Source organism: Rhinatrema bivittatum, chromosome 11, assembly GCF_901001135.1.
Source record: "Rhinatrema bivittatum chromosome 11, aRhiBiv1.1, whole genome shotgun sequence".
Classification (NCBI taxonomy): Eukaryota; Metazoa; Chordata; class Amphibia; order Gymnophiona; family Rhinatrematidae; genus Rhinatrema; species Rhinatrema bivittatum.
This window is the reverse complement of record NC_042625.1, coordinates 2547179-2563945: the sequence shown is the minus strand read 5'-3', so window position 1 is coordinate 2563945 and position 16767 is coordinate 2547179. Positions and strand designations below refer to the sequence as shown.

At 52.2% G+C, this 16767-nt stretch overlaps 1 protein-coding gene across 6 annotated transcripts in view; it reads left to right on the top strand.

Annotated features, from left to right (window-relative positions):
- The window catches only part of ASCC2 (activating signal cointegrator 1 complex subunit 2), a 164474-nt gene that overhangs the window by 28434 nt on the left and 119273 nt on the right, over nt 1-16767 (top strand). For all 6 annotated transcript variants that reach the window (XM_029619475.1, XM_029619479.1, XM_029619474.1 and 3 more), the window contains one exon: nt 10338-10405. In XM_029619475.1, coding sequence (XP_029475335.1) covers nt 10338-10405 — 68 coding nt within the window. The remainder of the gene's footprint in view (nt 1-10337; nt 10406-16767) is intronic.

Sequence of the window (16767 nt, the reverse complement as noted above, 5' to 3'; positions counted from 1 at the left end):
CCTCAGAGCTACACAGAGCGAGAGAGCAGACTCACTATGTGTCCAATGTGAGGAGGCCATGGGAGTTCCAGGACAGGACCGGCCCCAGCCCAGCAGTTCCTTAGGGAGCACACCGGACTTCGCGGGCCGCAGCGAGCAACCAGGGAACCCGAGAGACCTGGTGCCCCTACGGCCAGATCCGGCTTCGCTTTCCTGGGTGGAATTATTCAAGGGGATTCACGCCTTTGTCCAGATGCAGTCTGCTCCCCGAATGGATCTTCCGGTGGATCAGGTACCTGGTCCCTCGAGACCTAGGTGCAGCCACTCGCCTCCCGACAGCCCCGATTATGGGGATTCGGATTGCTCCCAGGATAGTGAGGAGCCCCCCGAGGAGGGTGAACTTCCCTCGGAGATAGAGCCATATCGGACTATGAGGCGCTTCTTTCGGAAAGAGGATCTTTCAGGCCTGGTCTCACACTGCCTATTGGAACTGGCCATTCCGGGCCAGGAGGCTCCAGGGGACCCTAAAATGAACCCCCTGTTAGAGGGCCTGCGCCAACCTGCTCACCATTTTCCCTTTCTACAAGCAGCACAGCAGCTAATCGATCTGGAATGGAAGGCACCGGAGGCCTCATTCAAAGGGGGTCGGGCCTTGGCAGGCATGTACCCGCTGGATCCGGCGTCCAAGGAGCTGCTGGCGTGCCCCAGGGTAGATGCCATTGTTAACGCAATAGTGAAGCACACCACCATTCCTGTGGAGGGGGGAGCGGCCCTCAGGGATTCGCATGACCACATGGACACCATTCTGAAACAAGCTTTTGAGGTAGCAGCCACGTCCCTACGAATCGCGACCTGCTGCACCGTGGTGACGCATTCCTGTTTATCACAGGTGAGAAACAACACCCAGGGAGCAGACGTGGAATCAGCTCTCGCATTTCTCACTGACGCAGCCTCTGACCTCGTCCGTACGGCAGCCAAGGGAGTGTCCTCCTCAGTGGCAGCCAGGAGACAGCTTTGGCTACGCAATTGGGCAGCCGACTTGTCCTCCAAAACACGACTCACAAGAATGCCCTTGAAGGGTTCCTTACTGTTCGGCAGCGATCTCAAGAACTGGGCTACTAAATGGGGGGTGCCTCTCCATTACCCCGTCTGCCAGAAGACAGGGCGAGAAGGAGTCAACGTTCTTTTTCTAGGCCATCTAGAGGTAGAACTTCTCAGCGCTTCAACCCTTACAGGACTCTCTATCGAGCGCCTCGTTCCCAGACCAGGAACCAGCCCTTTCGGGCTAAGCGCAACAAGAAGAGAACCGGCTCGGGTTCTGGCCCCGGCCGCAACCCGCAATGACAATCAGCCGACCCATCCGGGGGTAGCAGCCATAGGGGGCAGGCTAACCCTCTTCTACCGCAGGTGGGTCGAGACCACTTCGGACCAGTGGGTCCTTGCCATCATCCGAGAAGGATATTACCTGGATTTTCTTCAGCTTCCACTAAACAAGTTTGTGGAATCTCCTTGTTCACCGCTCAAGGCAGCGGCACTAGAAGTGACCTTACAGAGGCTCCTGACCCTAAAAGCCATAATCCCAGTACCTGCGGGAGAGGTGAATTCTGGGCATTATTCCATTTATTTCATAGTACCCAAGAAGGAGGGCACTTTCAGGCCCGTCCTGGACCTCAAGTCCGTCAACTGACACCTACCGGGTCCCCAGCTTTCGCATGGAAACTCTGCGGTCAGTCAAGAATTCAGTACAGCCGGGGGAGTTTCTCACCTCCCTAGATCTGTCGGAAGCTTACCTGCGTATCCCAATCCATCGGGATCACCAGCGCTATTTACGCTTCAAAGTCCTGAATCAGCACTTCCAGTTCCGAGCTTTGCCCTTCGGGTTAGCCACCGCGCCGCGGATCTTTACCAAGGTAATAGTAGTCGTGGCGGCGGCACTCAGGAAGGAAGGAATTCTCGTCCATCCCTACCTGGACGATTGGCTGATCAGGGCAAAGTCACCGGAGGAGAGCCACCGGGCAACCAACAGAGTTATAGCCCTTCTGGAGAGCCTCGGATGGGTAGTCAACTTAAACAAGAGCTCCCTACAGCCGTCCCAGTCGCTGGAATACCTAGGGGTCCGATTCGACACCCGAGAAGACAAGGTCAGCCTGACCTCCAAGAGAAAATCAAAACTCCAGAGTCATCTGCAGGCCCTGCTGAGCGCCAGCCGGCCCACAGCTCGAGATTACCTTCAGGTCCTCGGCCTCATGGCATCCACTCTGGAAGTGGAGCCCTGGGTGCGGGCTCATATGAGACCATTGCAACGCGCCCTTCTATCTCGATGGAGCCCACGATCACAGAACTACACCGTACGCCTACTTCTACCGGCCAGAGTGCGGTATCAGCTACGGTGGTGGTTGCAGCCCGGCCACATGAGCCGGGGGTCAAGAATGTCCTCCCCAACCTGGATCCTGCTCACCACAGATGCCAGCCTGAACGGATGGGGAGCACACTGTGAGGAACTCACCGCCCAAGGGCGGTGGAACATCAACCGACTAGAGGCACGGGCAGTCAGGCTAGCGTGCCTGCGATTTGCCCACAGACTTCGCGACAGAGCGGTCAGAGTGATGTCAGACAATGCCACCACGGTGGGATACATCAATCATCAGGGTGGAACCAGAAGCCAACAGGTATCCCTGGAAATAGCTCCCCTGATGATTTGGGTAGAAGCAAATCTCCAGGACATCTCCGCCGTCCACATTGCCGGGAAGGACAACACGACGGCAGACTTCCTCAGCAGAGAAAGCCTAAACCCGGGGGAGTGGCAGCTGTCACCCACAGCCTTTCAGATAATTGTGGATCAATGGGGGATGCCAGCCATGGACCTCTTAGCAGACAGGTCCAACGCTCAAGTACCCAGATATTTCAGCCGCAGACGGGACCCTCGGGCTCAGGGGATCGATGCCCTGGTACAGCCGTGGCCTCAGGGGATCCTGTTATACGCCTTTCCTCCATGGCCCCTGCTGGACGCCATTGTACACAGGATTCAGCGACACAGAGGCCTAGTTCTTCTAGTGGCCCCGGACTGGCCAAGAAGACCCTGGTACGCAGACATGAGAAGACTACTGGTGGGGAACCCTCTACCTCTGCCTCCCTACAGGGACCTGCTGCAGCAAGGTCCCATCCTCCACGAGGATCCGGCTCAATTCTCTCTTACGGTCTGGCCATTGAGAGGGCTCGACTGAAGAAAAGGGGATACTCGGAGCCAGTTATAGATACACTCCTCCGAGCACGCAAGTTCTCCACATCCCTAACATATATCAGGATCTGGAGAGTTTTTGAAGCCTGGTGCGACTCTGACGGCACCAACTCGCATGCCGCTAAGATTCCTATCATTTTGGACTTCCTACAAGATGGACTTCAGAAGGGTCTGTCCCTCAGCTCCATCAAGGTTCAGGTAGCAGCGCTGTCTTGCTACGGTCCCAGGAGTGACGGCAACACCATTGCCAAACACCCAGACGTCTCACGTTTCCTGAAAGGAGTCAAACACATTCGCCCGCCACTGAAGTGGCCAGTGCCCTTGTGGAATCTCAACCTAGTATTGGAATTTTTGGCGGGATCAGCCTTCAGGCCCCTTCGAGGCCTGTCCCTCCGTTTGCTAACCTTGAAGATGGTGTTCTTGCTGGCTGTGTGTTCCGCACGCCGCATCTCAGAGCTACAAGCACTATCCTGTCGTGATCCATTTCTCAGAATCACTCCAGAGGCTATCCATCTTCGCACAGTGCCATCCTTTTTACCAAAGGTGGTCTCACACTTTCACCTCAACCAAACCATATCCTTGCCTACCACAGAAGGTTTGAAGAAGTCGGAGGAAGGTCGAATGCTACGCCATCTCGAGATCAGCAGACTGCTATCCAGATACCTGGAAACTTCAGAAGCAGTACGAAAGACGGACCACCTGTTCGTCCTGCACAGCAGGAAGAAGCAAGGGGAAGCGGCCTCACGGCCAACCATCGCCCGCTGGATTAAAGAAGTTATGAAGGTAGCCTACATAGAGGCGGGAAAACCACCGCCTCTACAGGTCAAAGCTCATTCTACCAGAGCACACTCGGCCTCTTGGGTAGAAGCTAAGCTGCTGTCGCCTGCAGAGATATGTAAAGCGGCGACATGGTCCTCCCTCCATACCTTCTCCAGATTCTACCGTCTGGACGTCCAGGCCAGGGAGGACACAGCATTTGCAAGGGCAATCCTACACGGTCCTCGGGCAGCCTCCCACCCAGTCCGGGAGTAGCTTTTGTACATCCCATTTGTTTTGAGTCCATCTGCTACACGCTAGGAAATGTTGAGATTACTTACCTGATAATCTCCTTTTCCTTAGTGTATGCAGATGGATTCAGCATCCCGCCCGGCTGCCGGTATACATGGGAATTCACCGACTCACGGTAAACCATGTTTTTCTTATAATAGGCCATCCACCCTGCCGGGTGTCGACGCCTTCCGGTTGTGATCACTGGCGGTCTCCAGATACTATCAATCGGTCAGGGTAATCCTGTTCATTTAATTGATCGGTCAGCTACAGCTTTTGCAAGGAAGATTACTGATTTGCTACACTTCCTGGGGGGGTATATGTACCCGTGCTGACGTCAGATCCGTCTCCAACTGCTAGCACACTATACCCATTTGTTTTGAGTCCATCTGCATACACTAAGGAAAAGGAGATTATCAGGTAAGTAATCTCAACATTATTACTCAAAGCCTTAGATTATATATCAAAGAAAAGCTCTTAGCACAGAAAGGGAAAATAAAAAGGAAAGCTGAAAGTTTCCAGCCCGCCTCTCATAACCCCGAATATTCCCCCTTCCTACTCTTCTGGTGATGTTGGGTAACCTTGCACACCCTCAAAAGCTTTATAAGTGCCACTGCTGTTAACAAGCACTTATTACTTCGTCAAACAGAAGCTGCGACTCACTGGGGACCAAATCATCTGCATAGCATGCCACATTCCTCTCACATTTTCTGTCATTAGCCCACTCACCCAAAGAACGGGAGACAGGAATTGTCCAGTTAGCTCATATAGCAGCAGATTTTTCTTTCTTTTTTTGAGCAGAAGCAAATGACAATGGAAATTTAAATCTGAAAGAGTGAAGCCAAAAATAAAGATTCTCAGTTCATCTATAAGCACAATACTGAGAAAATAAAATAAATACATTTGGCAAATCTTGTTATTAATTTGACACCAGAAATTTTCAGTTGCTTTGCAATGAAATAATACATGCCCCGATTCCCAGACAAGGGCCTAGTGAACTATTGCATCTATCTTGTGAGAGAACAAAAGCTCATATCTGGGAGGAAAAAACAAATAGCAGAAAACCTGTAACATCAAAATCTTTAAGAAAATTATACTACATCATAAAAGAGCCTTCTGAGTAAAGCTGGAAAAAGGTAACTAGCAGTGAACATTTAACCTTCCTTATACCAAAGGAGGCAGGATTTGAAATATTGCAAGGTGAGCTAAGTGTCCGGCCCCATCTTTTACCAGAAAGCCACTGTTTTTTTTCATAGTGAGAGAAAAACCAAATGGAGAGTCAGCACATTCCAAGTCCATCTAGTTTTGACTCTGGGATGGATTGTGCCACTGGGCCAAAATATTAAATAAAGTAGTCCAGTGAATAAAAATCTGGGAACTTCACCATCTCTTGAGCTTTGGAGGGTTTTTAAGCTAATTCTGGCTTTTTTGTGTTTTGAAATGAAACCCTGCATTGTGCTATTCAAGGTTAAAGAAGCAGCAGCAGCAGGAAGTTAATTGGAAGCATAGAAAACAAATACAAGCCTTGGGACAGTTAGTTCATTTTAATTGTCTGACTCATTCTCAGCTAGTTAACATGTAAATCCCCTCTGCCACTTTCAGTTGTATACCACCTCCCTCAAACAGAAGTTTGCATCTTCCCTGAAGGAAGCAAACAAATGCCACTGATTAAGTTCAAGAAGTGCCTTAACCTGTGATAAGAAAATTACCAATGTTTTTAACCCATTAAAATTCTATCTCGATGGACAATTTAGCTGCCTACAATTTTCTGCAGCCTCTTAAGAGGTATAATTTATGACTTTAATAAATTAACTTTATACCCCAGTAAGAAACCGAAGTCCAGATAGATAGCTTTATCCTGAAGTGAAACAGCTCGTCTCTGGAACATAAAGTACTTGCTGAGCACTTGTCTTCAATTTTTTGCTCAAGCTCCATTACCTGCGACCCATAGAATCAAAGGCATTTGGAGTATTAATTGATTCCTTTGCCAAATGGCAATCTATTGGTGTTCTGGCCATGTAGCTTTTACTTCATTATTAGTATTTTCCAAGCTCTACCTTCACTCTCCTAGGAGAGGAAATGGTGATATAGGGTACAAGACTGAGAAACTACTGACTTTGTAGTTAATAGTCTCTCATGTGCTTGGTACATTCCATAGTCCTTGTAGGTTCTTTTAGAAGCCATAATACTGTGTTCAGTTCTGGAGACCGTATCTACAAAAAGACAAAGACAAGATGGAAGCGGTACAGAGAAGGGCGACCAGGAAGGTGGAGGATCTTCATCGGATGACGTACGAGGAGAGATTGAAGAATCTAAATATGTACACCCTGGAGGAAAGGAGGAGCAGAGGTGATATGATACAGACTTTCAGATACTTGAAAGGTTTTAATGATCAAAAGACAACGACAAACCTGTTCCGTAGGAAAAAAATCAGCAGAACCAGGGGTCACGATTTGAAGCTCCAGGGAGGAAGATTCAGAACCAATGTCAGGAAGTATTTCTTCACGGAGAGGGTGGTGGATGCCTGGAATGCCCTTCCGGAGGAAGTGGTGAAGACCAGAACTGTGAAGGACTTCAAAGGGGCGTGGGATAAACACTGTGGATCCATAAAGTCAAGAGGCCGCCAATGAAGAGTAGGTGACTCGCCAGAATGATGGCTACTGCCTGGAGACAATACCCTTATTCAATAAACATACACATGGTTACTGTGACTCCAACATCACTCTAAGCTTCAACAGCAAGAGGAAATGTGGAAAAAAGGATTTGCACTCACAAAGACGGGAGTAGCTGGCTTGTTACGGCAGTTACTACCCCAAACCAAATAACCAAATTACTACCTCCACCTTCCTCTATTCCTGATGCATTTCAACTAGCTTGATCACTCCATTCTTATACTTCACTTTCAATGCATATCCAGCATAGTTCTCTGCTTCAACGGCAGGGGAGAAGAAAAACTGTTACTTCACACATCCAGCAGAGCTCTCTGCTTCAATGGCAGGGGAGAAGAAAAAAGGGTTCGCACTCACAAAGTGGGGAGTAGCTGGCTTGTTACGGCGGTTACTACCCCAAACCAAATGTGCCTGATACTTCACTCTCGACGCATATCCAGCATGGCTCTCTGCTTCAACGGCATGGGAGAAAGTCTGATACATCACGAATTTCCAGCATAGCTCTCTGCTTCAACGGCAGGGGAAAAGAAAAACTGATACTTCACGCATATCCAGCATAACTTCAAAGGCAGGGGAGAAGGAAAAAGGATTCACACTCACAAAGCGGGGAATAGCTGGCTTGTTACGGCGGTTACTACCCCAAACCAAATGTGCCTGATACTTCACTTTCGATGCATATCCAGCATAGCTCCCTGCTTCAATGGCAGGGGAGAAGATAAACAACCAATAAGGGCTGTATAACATACGGGCCAATCCTGTATCGTGCGGTAGGAAGAGCTGCGTTAGTGCCTACGGCACCCGCAGTTACCGCCCGCACAGAGCAGCTCACCTACCGCGCGATCCTGAAGCCTAATTATATGTAAATGTAAGCCGCGTCCGAAAAGCCTTAGTCCCGCGCAAACCAGGATACTGGATAGAGCGCCTATACAGGATCCTGGGTGCGCGGGCCTAAGGCTTCACGCCACGCTGGTATCTGTCATTTCAAATGTCATTTGAAATGACAGATACCAGGAAGCAACGGCGGCGACAGCGCAGAAGCAACGGCGAAAGGACTTTTCAGTGTCCCCCCTCCTCTCGGAGCAGGGCGCGAAAAGCTGCCTTGCTCCGGGAGGAAGGGGGACACTGACAGCGACGAAGCTTTCCCCCAGCCCGGACACCGGCGAAGCCAGAAGACAGCGGCGGAGAAACGGCGAAACGACTGTCAGTGTCCCCCCTCCTCTCGGAGCAGGGCGCGAAAAGCCGCCTTGCTCCGGGAGGAGGGGGGACACTGACAGCGGCAAAACTTTCCCCCAGCCCGGACACCGGCAAAACTTACAATTTTGCAGCCATGAGCCACGAGCAGGAAGGCGAAGATCTGGCTCCGATAGCTCCTCCCGACAAGATGGCCGCCTGCACGGGGAAAGAGTACAATTGGCCGCTCAAGACGTGATGTCGTGACGTCACGTCTTCAGCGGCCAATTGCACGCTTTCCCCGTGCAGGCGGCCATCTTGTCGGGAGGAGCTAAGGCAGGCCAGATCGTGTTCGTGCTCGTGGCTGCAAAAAAGTAAGTTTTTTGCCGGTGTCCAGGCTGGGGGAAAGTTTTGCCGCTGTCAGTGTCCCCCCTCCTCCCGGAGCAAGGCGGCTTTTCCGCCCTGCTCCGAGAGGAGGGGGGACACTGACAGTCGTTTCGCCGTTTCTCCATCGCTGCTTGTGCGCTGTCAGTGTCCCCCCTCCTCCCGGAGCAAGGTGGCTTTTCGCGCCCTGCTCCGAGAGGAGGGGGGACACTGACAGTCGTTTCGCCGTTTCTCCGCCGCTATCTTCTGGCTTCGCCGGTGTCCGGGCTGGGGGAAAGCTTCGCCGCTGTCAGTGTCCCCCCTCCTCCCGGAGCAAGGCGGCTTTTCGCGCCCTGCTCCGGGAGGGGGGAGAAGAGACAAGCGGCGAAACAACTTACTTGCACGGGGGAAAGCGGTCTCCGTGGCAGCCCCAGTCCTCTCCCCTCCTCCCGAAGCCAAAAAAAAAAAAAAAGCTTTTTTTTTTGGCTTCGGGAGCAGGGGAGAGGACTGGGGCTGCCACGGAGACCGGCACCCATGATCGCGGCCGGGGCAGGTGAGCGGGGGCTGGGGGAAAGCTTGCCACCTACCCTGACCCCTGCCTCTACCGCCTGGGTCAGGGTAGGCGGTAAGTTTGCAGGTTAAACGCGCGACAAAGCGGCAGGGAAAGGTAGCGTTAGTCGGGGCGCGGGTTACGGGATGCTAGGGGAATAGCTAATTCGCTCGTTTGCATGCAATATCGCGCTAATTCGCTCGTTTGCATGCAATATACATGCCGCGGGCGGAAGGGGTTACCCGGGGAATTTAGGACGCGGTAGGAGTAGGTTAAAGGGGATTCGGGATCGCAGGAAGGGCTAACGCGGCCGGAACGTGAGTTAAAAGCGGCTTAGGAGCAGGGTAAACGCAGCCGCACTTTACAGGATTGGCCCGATAATCTGGGTAAAAACAAATGGGCATGGGTGTAGCTTGCTTATTGCAGCGGTTACTGCCCCTACTACCTCTAACTAATCAAGCTAGATATTTCACTTGGATGCAGCTCCATCACCGCTCTCTGCATTAATGGTGGGGGTGCAAGGGAAATAGAACCAAGAGCTAAGAGAAACATATAAGTATGAGAGAAAAAAATGTGTGAAGCTTGCTGGGCAGACTGGATGGGCCATTTGGTCTTCTTCTGCCGTCATTTCTATGTTTCTATGTTTCTATAATGTTGGCACATACATCACTGCAAAAGACACCCCCCCTATCAGCCAAATACACACTATTTACTTAGGGGCCGATGCAATAATTTTCGCTAGAGGGGCACCATGCAATATGTAAATTAGGCGGGCACGCTCCTCCTTGCTAATGCAACCTGCCGTGGCGGCCGGTTATGAAGACCGATGCCAGTAAACTCAGCCTCGGTTTTCATAACCGGCTTGTCTGCAATTGATGAACATTAAGATTAAAATCCAAGAACATATCATTAACAAGTTTATATTTCTCAGTATATTGTAGAAATATTTTAGCCCTGTTTTAAAATGGTCATAGACTGGCAAAACATTTGAAAATAGATCCCATTATGTTTATGAAATGTCTTCATTCTGTTCAAAACAGGATCTGTTTGCAAAATGGTTTCTCCTTTTCTGTGTCTGATAAAACTCTAACATAGGGCCAAAAATATTAACCCAATATACCAAGGTGTACAAACTTGGTAATGATGTGTTCTCAGCTTTTAATAGCCATAAAGGGAATGGCATGACAGCCAAATCTTTTTTCTAATGCAGTGTATCAGTGCCAGACTACAGGCCTGGAAAGTTAGTTTGCCCTGTCTTTTTTGTTTCTTTCCTGCACTACGGGTGTGAGTTAGTCTTAAGAAATGTTCTCTCTTTTTGTAGGAAATATCTTCACCCAGCAGCCAAGTTACTACAATGATTTGGATGAAACCGTGCCCACAATTCTCCAGGTAAGTACTTAGTTTGGAGGCTGGTTCTTCCAGCCTCACTTTTAATGTCCAATTTAATTGGCCTGGCAGTCCTCCCTTGCAAGTCCCTAGCAGGCTGCTCCATTGCGCCCCTTCCACCAGGTCATCTGTATCTGGCATATTGTGTGCTGATGATAATGATCAGTGGACTTGTACCAAGTCTAAAAGGAGTCTTATTAGAACATTAGAACATGCCATACTGGGTCAGACCAAGGGTCCATCAAGCCCAGCATCCTGTTTCCAACAGTGGCCAATCCAGGTCATAAGAACCTGGCAAGTACCCAAAACCTATTTCATGTTACCATTGCTAGTAATAGCAGTGGCTATTTTCTAAGTCAGCTTAATTAATAGCAGGTAATGGACTTCTCCTCCAAAAACTTATCCAATCCTTTTTTAAACACAGCTATACTAACTGCACCAACCACATCCTCTGGCAACAAATTCCAGAGTTTAATTGTGCGTTGAGTGAAAAAGAACTTTCTCCGATTAGTTTTAAATGTGCCACATGCTAACTTCATGGAATGCCCCCTAGACTGTTATCTGAAAGAGTAAATAACAGATTCACATCTACCCGTTCTAGACCTCTCATGATTTTAAACACCTCTATCATATCCCCCCTCAGCCATCTCGTCTCCAAGCTGAACAGTCCTAACCTCTTTAGTCTTTCCTCATAGGGGAGCTGTTCCATCTCCTTTATCATTTTGGACACCCTTTTCTGTACCTTCTCCATCGCAATTATATCTTTTTTGAGATGCGGTGACCAGAATTGTTCACAGTATTCAAGGTGCGGTCTTACCATGGAGCGATACAGAGGCATTATGACATTTTCCGTTTTATTCACCATTCCCTTTCTAATAATTCCCAGCATTCTGTTTGCTTTTTTGACTGCCACAGCACACACGATTTCAAATTGTTATCCACTATGACGGATATGGAACCTAACATTGTGTAACTATAGCATGGGTTATTTTTCCCTATATGCATCACCTTGCACTGATCCACATTAAATTTCATCTGCCATTTCCCTGTACGTACCCGGATCAGTCCAGAATCCTGGGTTTTGCCTCCCCACCAGCAGATGGAGACAGAGAAAGTTGTGACAGGCTCTGCCATATATACCCGGGTGCCACCCACAGTCTGCCAGTATTACTCTGTCTCCAGCAGATCGTAGGGTGGCCAAACTCACAGTCTGAATAGTTTACTTAGTAGATAGTTTTTTTTCCTGTTTTCAGTTGTTTTAAAGTTATAAAGCTTTTAATTTAAAAAAAAAAAAAAGTAATAGTAGTGTTGACAGGTTAGTCAGGATTTTCTTGTGCTTCAGCGGGTCACCGATGTGAGAGATTCAGCCTCCCAGGGATTCGGCAAGTTCTGAGGGGACTATCCCCCCTGGTATGAGGCAACTGCGGCAGGGGCTGAGAGCCTTCTTTTGCCTAGTGCAGCAGACGCTGGGGTGATACCGGGGAGCCCGGATCACTCATCCCAGCACCACCGGCCAAGAATCAACTCGTCAGACCGGCAAGTTTCAAAAAAAAAAAAAAAAAGTTTTATTTAATTTCTTCTCCTTTCTGTCTTTGCTGCGGCTGTGGGGGCGCTGCGTTTAGTCGCTCGTTTTTGTTTTTTACTCGTCGGGGCTTTCTCTATAGTGTCTTCATGCCGCGTGGAGCGGCTTGCCGCGCCTGTCCCGAGACGGGCTCTGTTCCGCCTGCCTTCCCGGCAGTGAGGGACCCTGAGTGAGGGCCGGGGGGGGGGGCATGCTTAGCAGTTGGTCGGTTGCACTGGCAGTGGGGGGGGGGGAGCTCCTGATTCCTCCTCCCTGTTCTCTCCCACCGAGCGCGGGAAACGGCGCAATTTTGAGGGCTTTTGCAGCCGCGACTCAGGTGGCAGAGGGGGAGGGGAATCTCCCGCCGCGGCTTTCTCCACAGCGGCCGGATCCGAGGCCACGATCTAACTCGCCGACAGAGCCCACGGGGCAGAGAAATTCCCCTGTTCCCTGTACGTACCTGGATCAGTCCAGACAGTGGGTTATATCCCCCGACCAGCAGATGGAGTCAGAACAGAGTTTGAGAGCGTCAGCATATAGAGCAGTGCAGCCTCTGCTGGAGCTCAGTATTCTTCTGACTCCAGCAGATGTGAGTGGGGGGATCCACTAGCTCCCCCAGATTGACAGGGTTCCTTCATTTTTGGTTATTTCTTTCTTTTTCTCCACAGTATTTCCCTGTCTTATGTTTCTCTTCATTGTGGATCCTTAAAGTTTAAAAAAAAAAAAAAAAAAAAGACTTTTCAATTTTTGAGGAGGCGTGTGTCTGTGGCTCTGCCTTCTCTATTCTGGACTCCTTTCCTCTTCCGTTGGGGTAAGTGGAAGTTTTTTGAGTTTCTTTCTCCACAGGTTTGCTTCTTTTTGGTGGTGCCCCGTGGATGCCGGTGGTTCCGGCCGCTCCACGCGTCGTTTGTGGGTCCCGCGGTTCGCAAGCTCCGCCCGCAGGTGTGTGCTCAACTGAAACGGGGGTTTTCCCCCGCAGTTCCTGGACCCCTTCGGCGGGTTGTTAGGGCCATTCCAGGCCCCCCGCAGCACTAGCTCGTTTTTGCCCCCCCCCCCCCCCCCGAGGCTTTTTTCCCGGTGCTGACATGCCGCGGTCCTCGAGGTGTGAGGCCTGCGGCGAACCGGGGAATCAATTTCTGAGGGAGGGGCTTTGTGAGCGGTGCTTCCCCGACGGGGAAGGCACCCTGCAGTCCTCCGGTGCGATTTCGGACCTGCCTCCTCCTCAGCCCGGGCGGCGCAGGCCGGCCACGACGCCGCCTTTGGCGGGAACGGCGGCCATTTTAGGGGGACAGCGTGAGACGGACTCGCTCCCAGATGCAGACAGGATTGGTTGCACTGGCTCTCAACAGGCTTTGCCTCCGGCGGGGGGTTTGCCCGACCGGGGCTCCCAGGACGGTCCCCCCCCACGGATTCCAATCAGCTCCCCGTTTTTCTCACCTGATTTTATTCTGGCAATGCACATGGCTTATTTGCAGGGTATGGGAGCGCAGGCGCCGAATCCCCTGGGGGCCCCTCCCCCCAAGGTTCCTAAACTTGCTGTTGGTCTCACCGCCTCGCCCGTTACGCCTGGATCCCTGCCGGGTCCCTCTCCCGTGCCACCCCGGCGTACCACGGGGGCGGCTTCGCCGGTGAGACGACTCCCCGGAACCCCCGGAGGCGCATCCGGATGGACATACGGAGGGGGACGACCCTCGAACCCTACGGATTTTTCAAAAAGAAGAGCTGGATGAACTCATCCACCATATTATTCAGGTGCTGGACCTCGACCCACCTCCAGATCCGCCGATCCCTGTGGCTCCTGCCGTTGCAACCTCTTCTCGCAAAGGGGATCCAGTACTTGCCGCCCTCCGTCCTAGGGCAAGGGCTTTCCCTATCCATGAGTCCTTCCTACAGCTTCTCACCAGGGAGTGGGACACTCCCGAGGCGTCCTTGAAGGTCACACGCGCCATGGAAAAGCTATACCCGCTCCCTGAGGATTTTTTGGATCTTATCAAGGTGCCCAAGGTGGATTCAGCGGTGTCGGCAGTGACCAAGAGGACGACCATACCGATCACGGGTGGAACGGCCCTGCGGGATACGCAGGACCGTAAACTAGAAACCTTCCTCAAGAGGGTCTTTGAAGTCTCCGCCCTAGGTATGCGGGCCGTGATGTGCAGTTCGCTCGCGCAAAGGGCCAGCTTACTCTGGGTACAGCAGCTTCTCACCTCTCAGGAGTTGCCCCCCGAAGAGGCCGCCCAGGCGGACCGTCTGGAATCTGCCATAGCATACGGGGCAGACGCCTTGTATGATCTCTTTCGCGTAATGGCGCGGTCCATGGTTTCGGTTGTAGCAGCCCGACGGCTCTTGTGGCTTCGCAACTGGGCAGCGGATGCTTCCTCCAAGTCGAGCCTTGGCTCCCTCCCCTTTCGGGGGAAGTTTTTATTTGGAGAGGACCTGGATCAGATCATCAAGTCACTGGGGGAAAATTCGGTGCATCGGCTGCCGGAGGATAGACAGCGTTCCTTCAGGTCATTTTCTTCCGGTAGAACCAGGGCCAGGGCACAGCGACGTTATAGGTCTTACCGGCAGTCCGGTTCCCGGACACAGCCAACAAGATCCCAGCCTTGGTCTCGTTCCTTTCGTGGGCGGAGGCCCGCGAGAGAGGGTCCAGGGCAGGGAAATCCGCCCACAAAGTCCTCCCAGTGATGCCAAAGGAGCCCACTTCTCACCTCCCCGGATCGGAGGCTGCCTCATGGACTTCTACGAGGAGTGGGCAGTTATCTCCACGGACCAGTGGGTGCCGGACACCATAAGAGACGGTTACGCCTTTGAGTTTGTCCGCCCCCCGAGGGACCGGTTCATCTTCTCCCCCTGCGGTTCGGATCTCAAGAGGATAGCGGTTCAACAAACACTAGACCGTCTGCAGGAAATAGGGGCCATCGTTCCCGTCCCCTTCGAGGTGGGCTTGGGCCACTATTCCATTTACTTCATCGTTCCCAAAAAGGACGGTTCCTTTCAGCCCATCCTGGACTTGAAGGAGGTAAACAAGGCCCTCAGGGTCAGCCGGTTCCGCATGGAGACTCTTCGATCAGTGATTGCCGCAGTGCACAAGGGAGAATTCCTCGCTTCTCTGGATCTCTCGGAAGCATACTTGCACATTCCCATCCTGCCGGCTCACCGGCGGTATCTTCGCTTCAAGATTCTCGGTCAACACTTTCAGTTCAAAGCGCTTCCCTTCGGTTTGGCGACCGCACCTCGGACCTTCACAAAGATCATGGTAGTGGTGGTGGCGGCCCTCCGCAAGGAGGGTATCCTAGTACATCCGTACCTAGAGGACTGGCTGATTCGAGCGAAGTCCTTCTCACATGGTCAGACCTCAGTGGCCAGAGTAGTACAATTCCTACGCTCTCTGGGCTTGGGTGGTGAACCTTCCAAAGAGTTCCCTTGTGCCCTCGCAACACCTGGATTTCTTAGGAGCGAGCTTCGATACCCGGCGGGGTATGGTGTTCCTGCGCCAGGACAAGGCGCAAACCCTGAGGGAGCACGTGTCTCGGTTTTCGGCTTTGGAAGAACCAACCGCCTGGAATTATCTGCAGCTCCTGGGAGTAATGGTCTCCACCATCGACATGGTACCCTGGGCGTTTGCACACCTGCGTCCACTGCAGGCGTCCCTGCTATCCCGTTGGAAACCAGTCTCCCAGGAGTATCAGGTGATCCTGCCGCTTCCACCATTAGCCAGGAAAAGCCTGGATTGGTGGCTTGTCCCCTCGCATCTGGCTCGGGGAGTCTCGCTCGAGGTTCCCAATTGGGTGGTGGTGACCACCGATGCCAGCCTCGCGGGATGGGGCGCCGTCTGCGAAAGAAGCGCCACGCAGGGGACTTGGACGCCAGAGGTGGCAAAGTGGCCGATCAATTGCCTGGAAACGAGAGCCGTGCGTTTCGCTCTCCAGCGTTTTCTTCCCCTGGTGCGACACAGAGAGGTGAGGATCCTCTCGGACAACGCCACCACCGTGGCCTACATCAATCGTCAAGGGGGGACAAGAAGCAAGCATGTCTCCCTCGAGTCAACTCCCCTGATGGAGTGGGCGGAGAGCAATCTCGTCCGGATAGCGGCCTCTCACATCGCCGGGGTGGACAACGTTCAGGTGAACTTCCTGAGTCGTCAACAGCTAGACCCCGGCGAGTGGGCTCTCTCCGACGAGGCAATGCATCTCATCGTCCGTCGTTGGGGGACTCCACGCCTCGATCTAATGGCGATCTTTCTCAACGCCAAGGCTCCACGCTTCTTCAGCCGCAGAACAGAGTGCGGCGCGGAGGGGGTGGATGCCCTCGCCCTTCCGTGGCCGTCGGATCAACTGCTCTATGTGTTTCCTCCTTGGCCTCTGGTCGGCAAGGTTCTCCGCAGGTTGGAACATCATCGAGGGACTGTAATTCTCGTCGCCCCGGAATGGCCCCGTCGGCCATGGTTCGCAGATCTACTTCAGATGACGGTGGACGGCCCACTTCGCCTGTCCCATCTTCCTCATCTTCTGCGTCAGGGGCCGGTATTTTTCGAGCAGGCAGAACTCTTCTGTCTTGCGGCCTGGCTTTTGAACGGCGCCGTCTCCGCCATAGAGGCTACCTGGAGACAGTGATCTCAACGATGCTTTGTTCCCGCAAGCCTTCGACCTCCGTCGCTTACGTTCGAGTTTGGAAGGTCTTCGAAGCCTGGTGCTCCGACTGCGGGGTCCAAACCATGGAGGCGACTGTCCCGCTGATCCTTCATTTCCTACAGGATGGTCTGGATAAGGGTCTCGCCTATAATTTGCTCCGGGTTCAGGTGGCG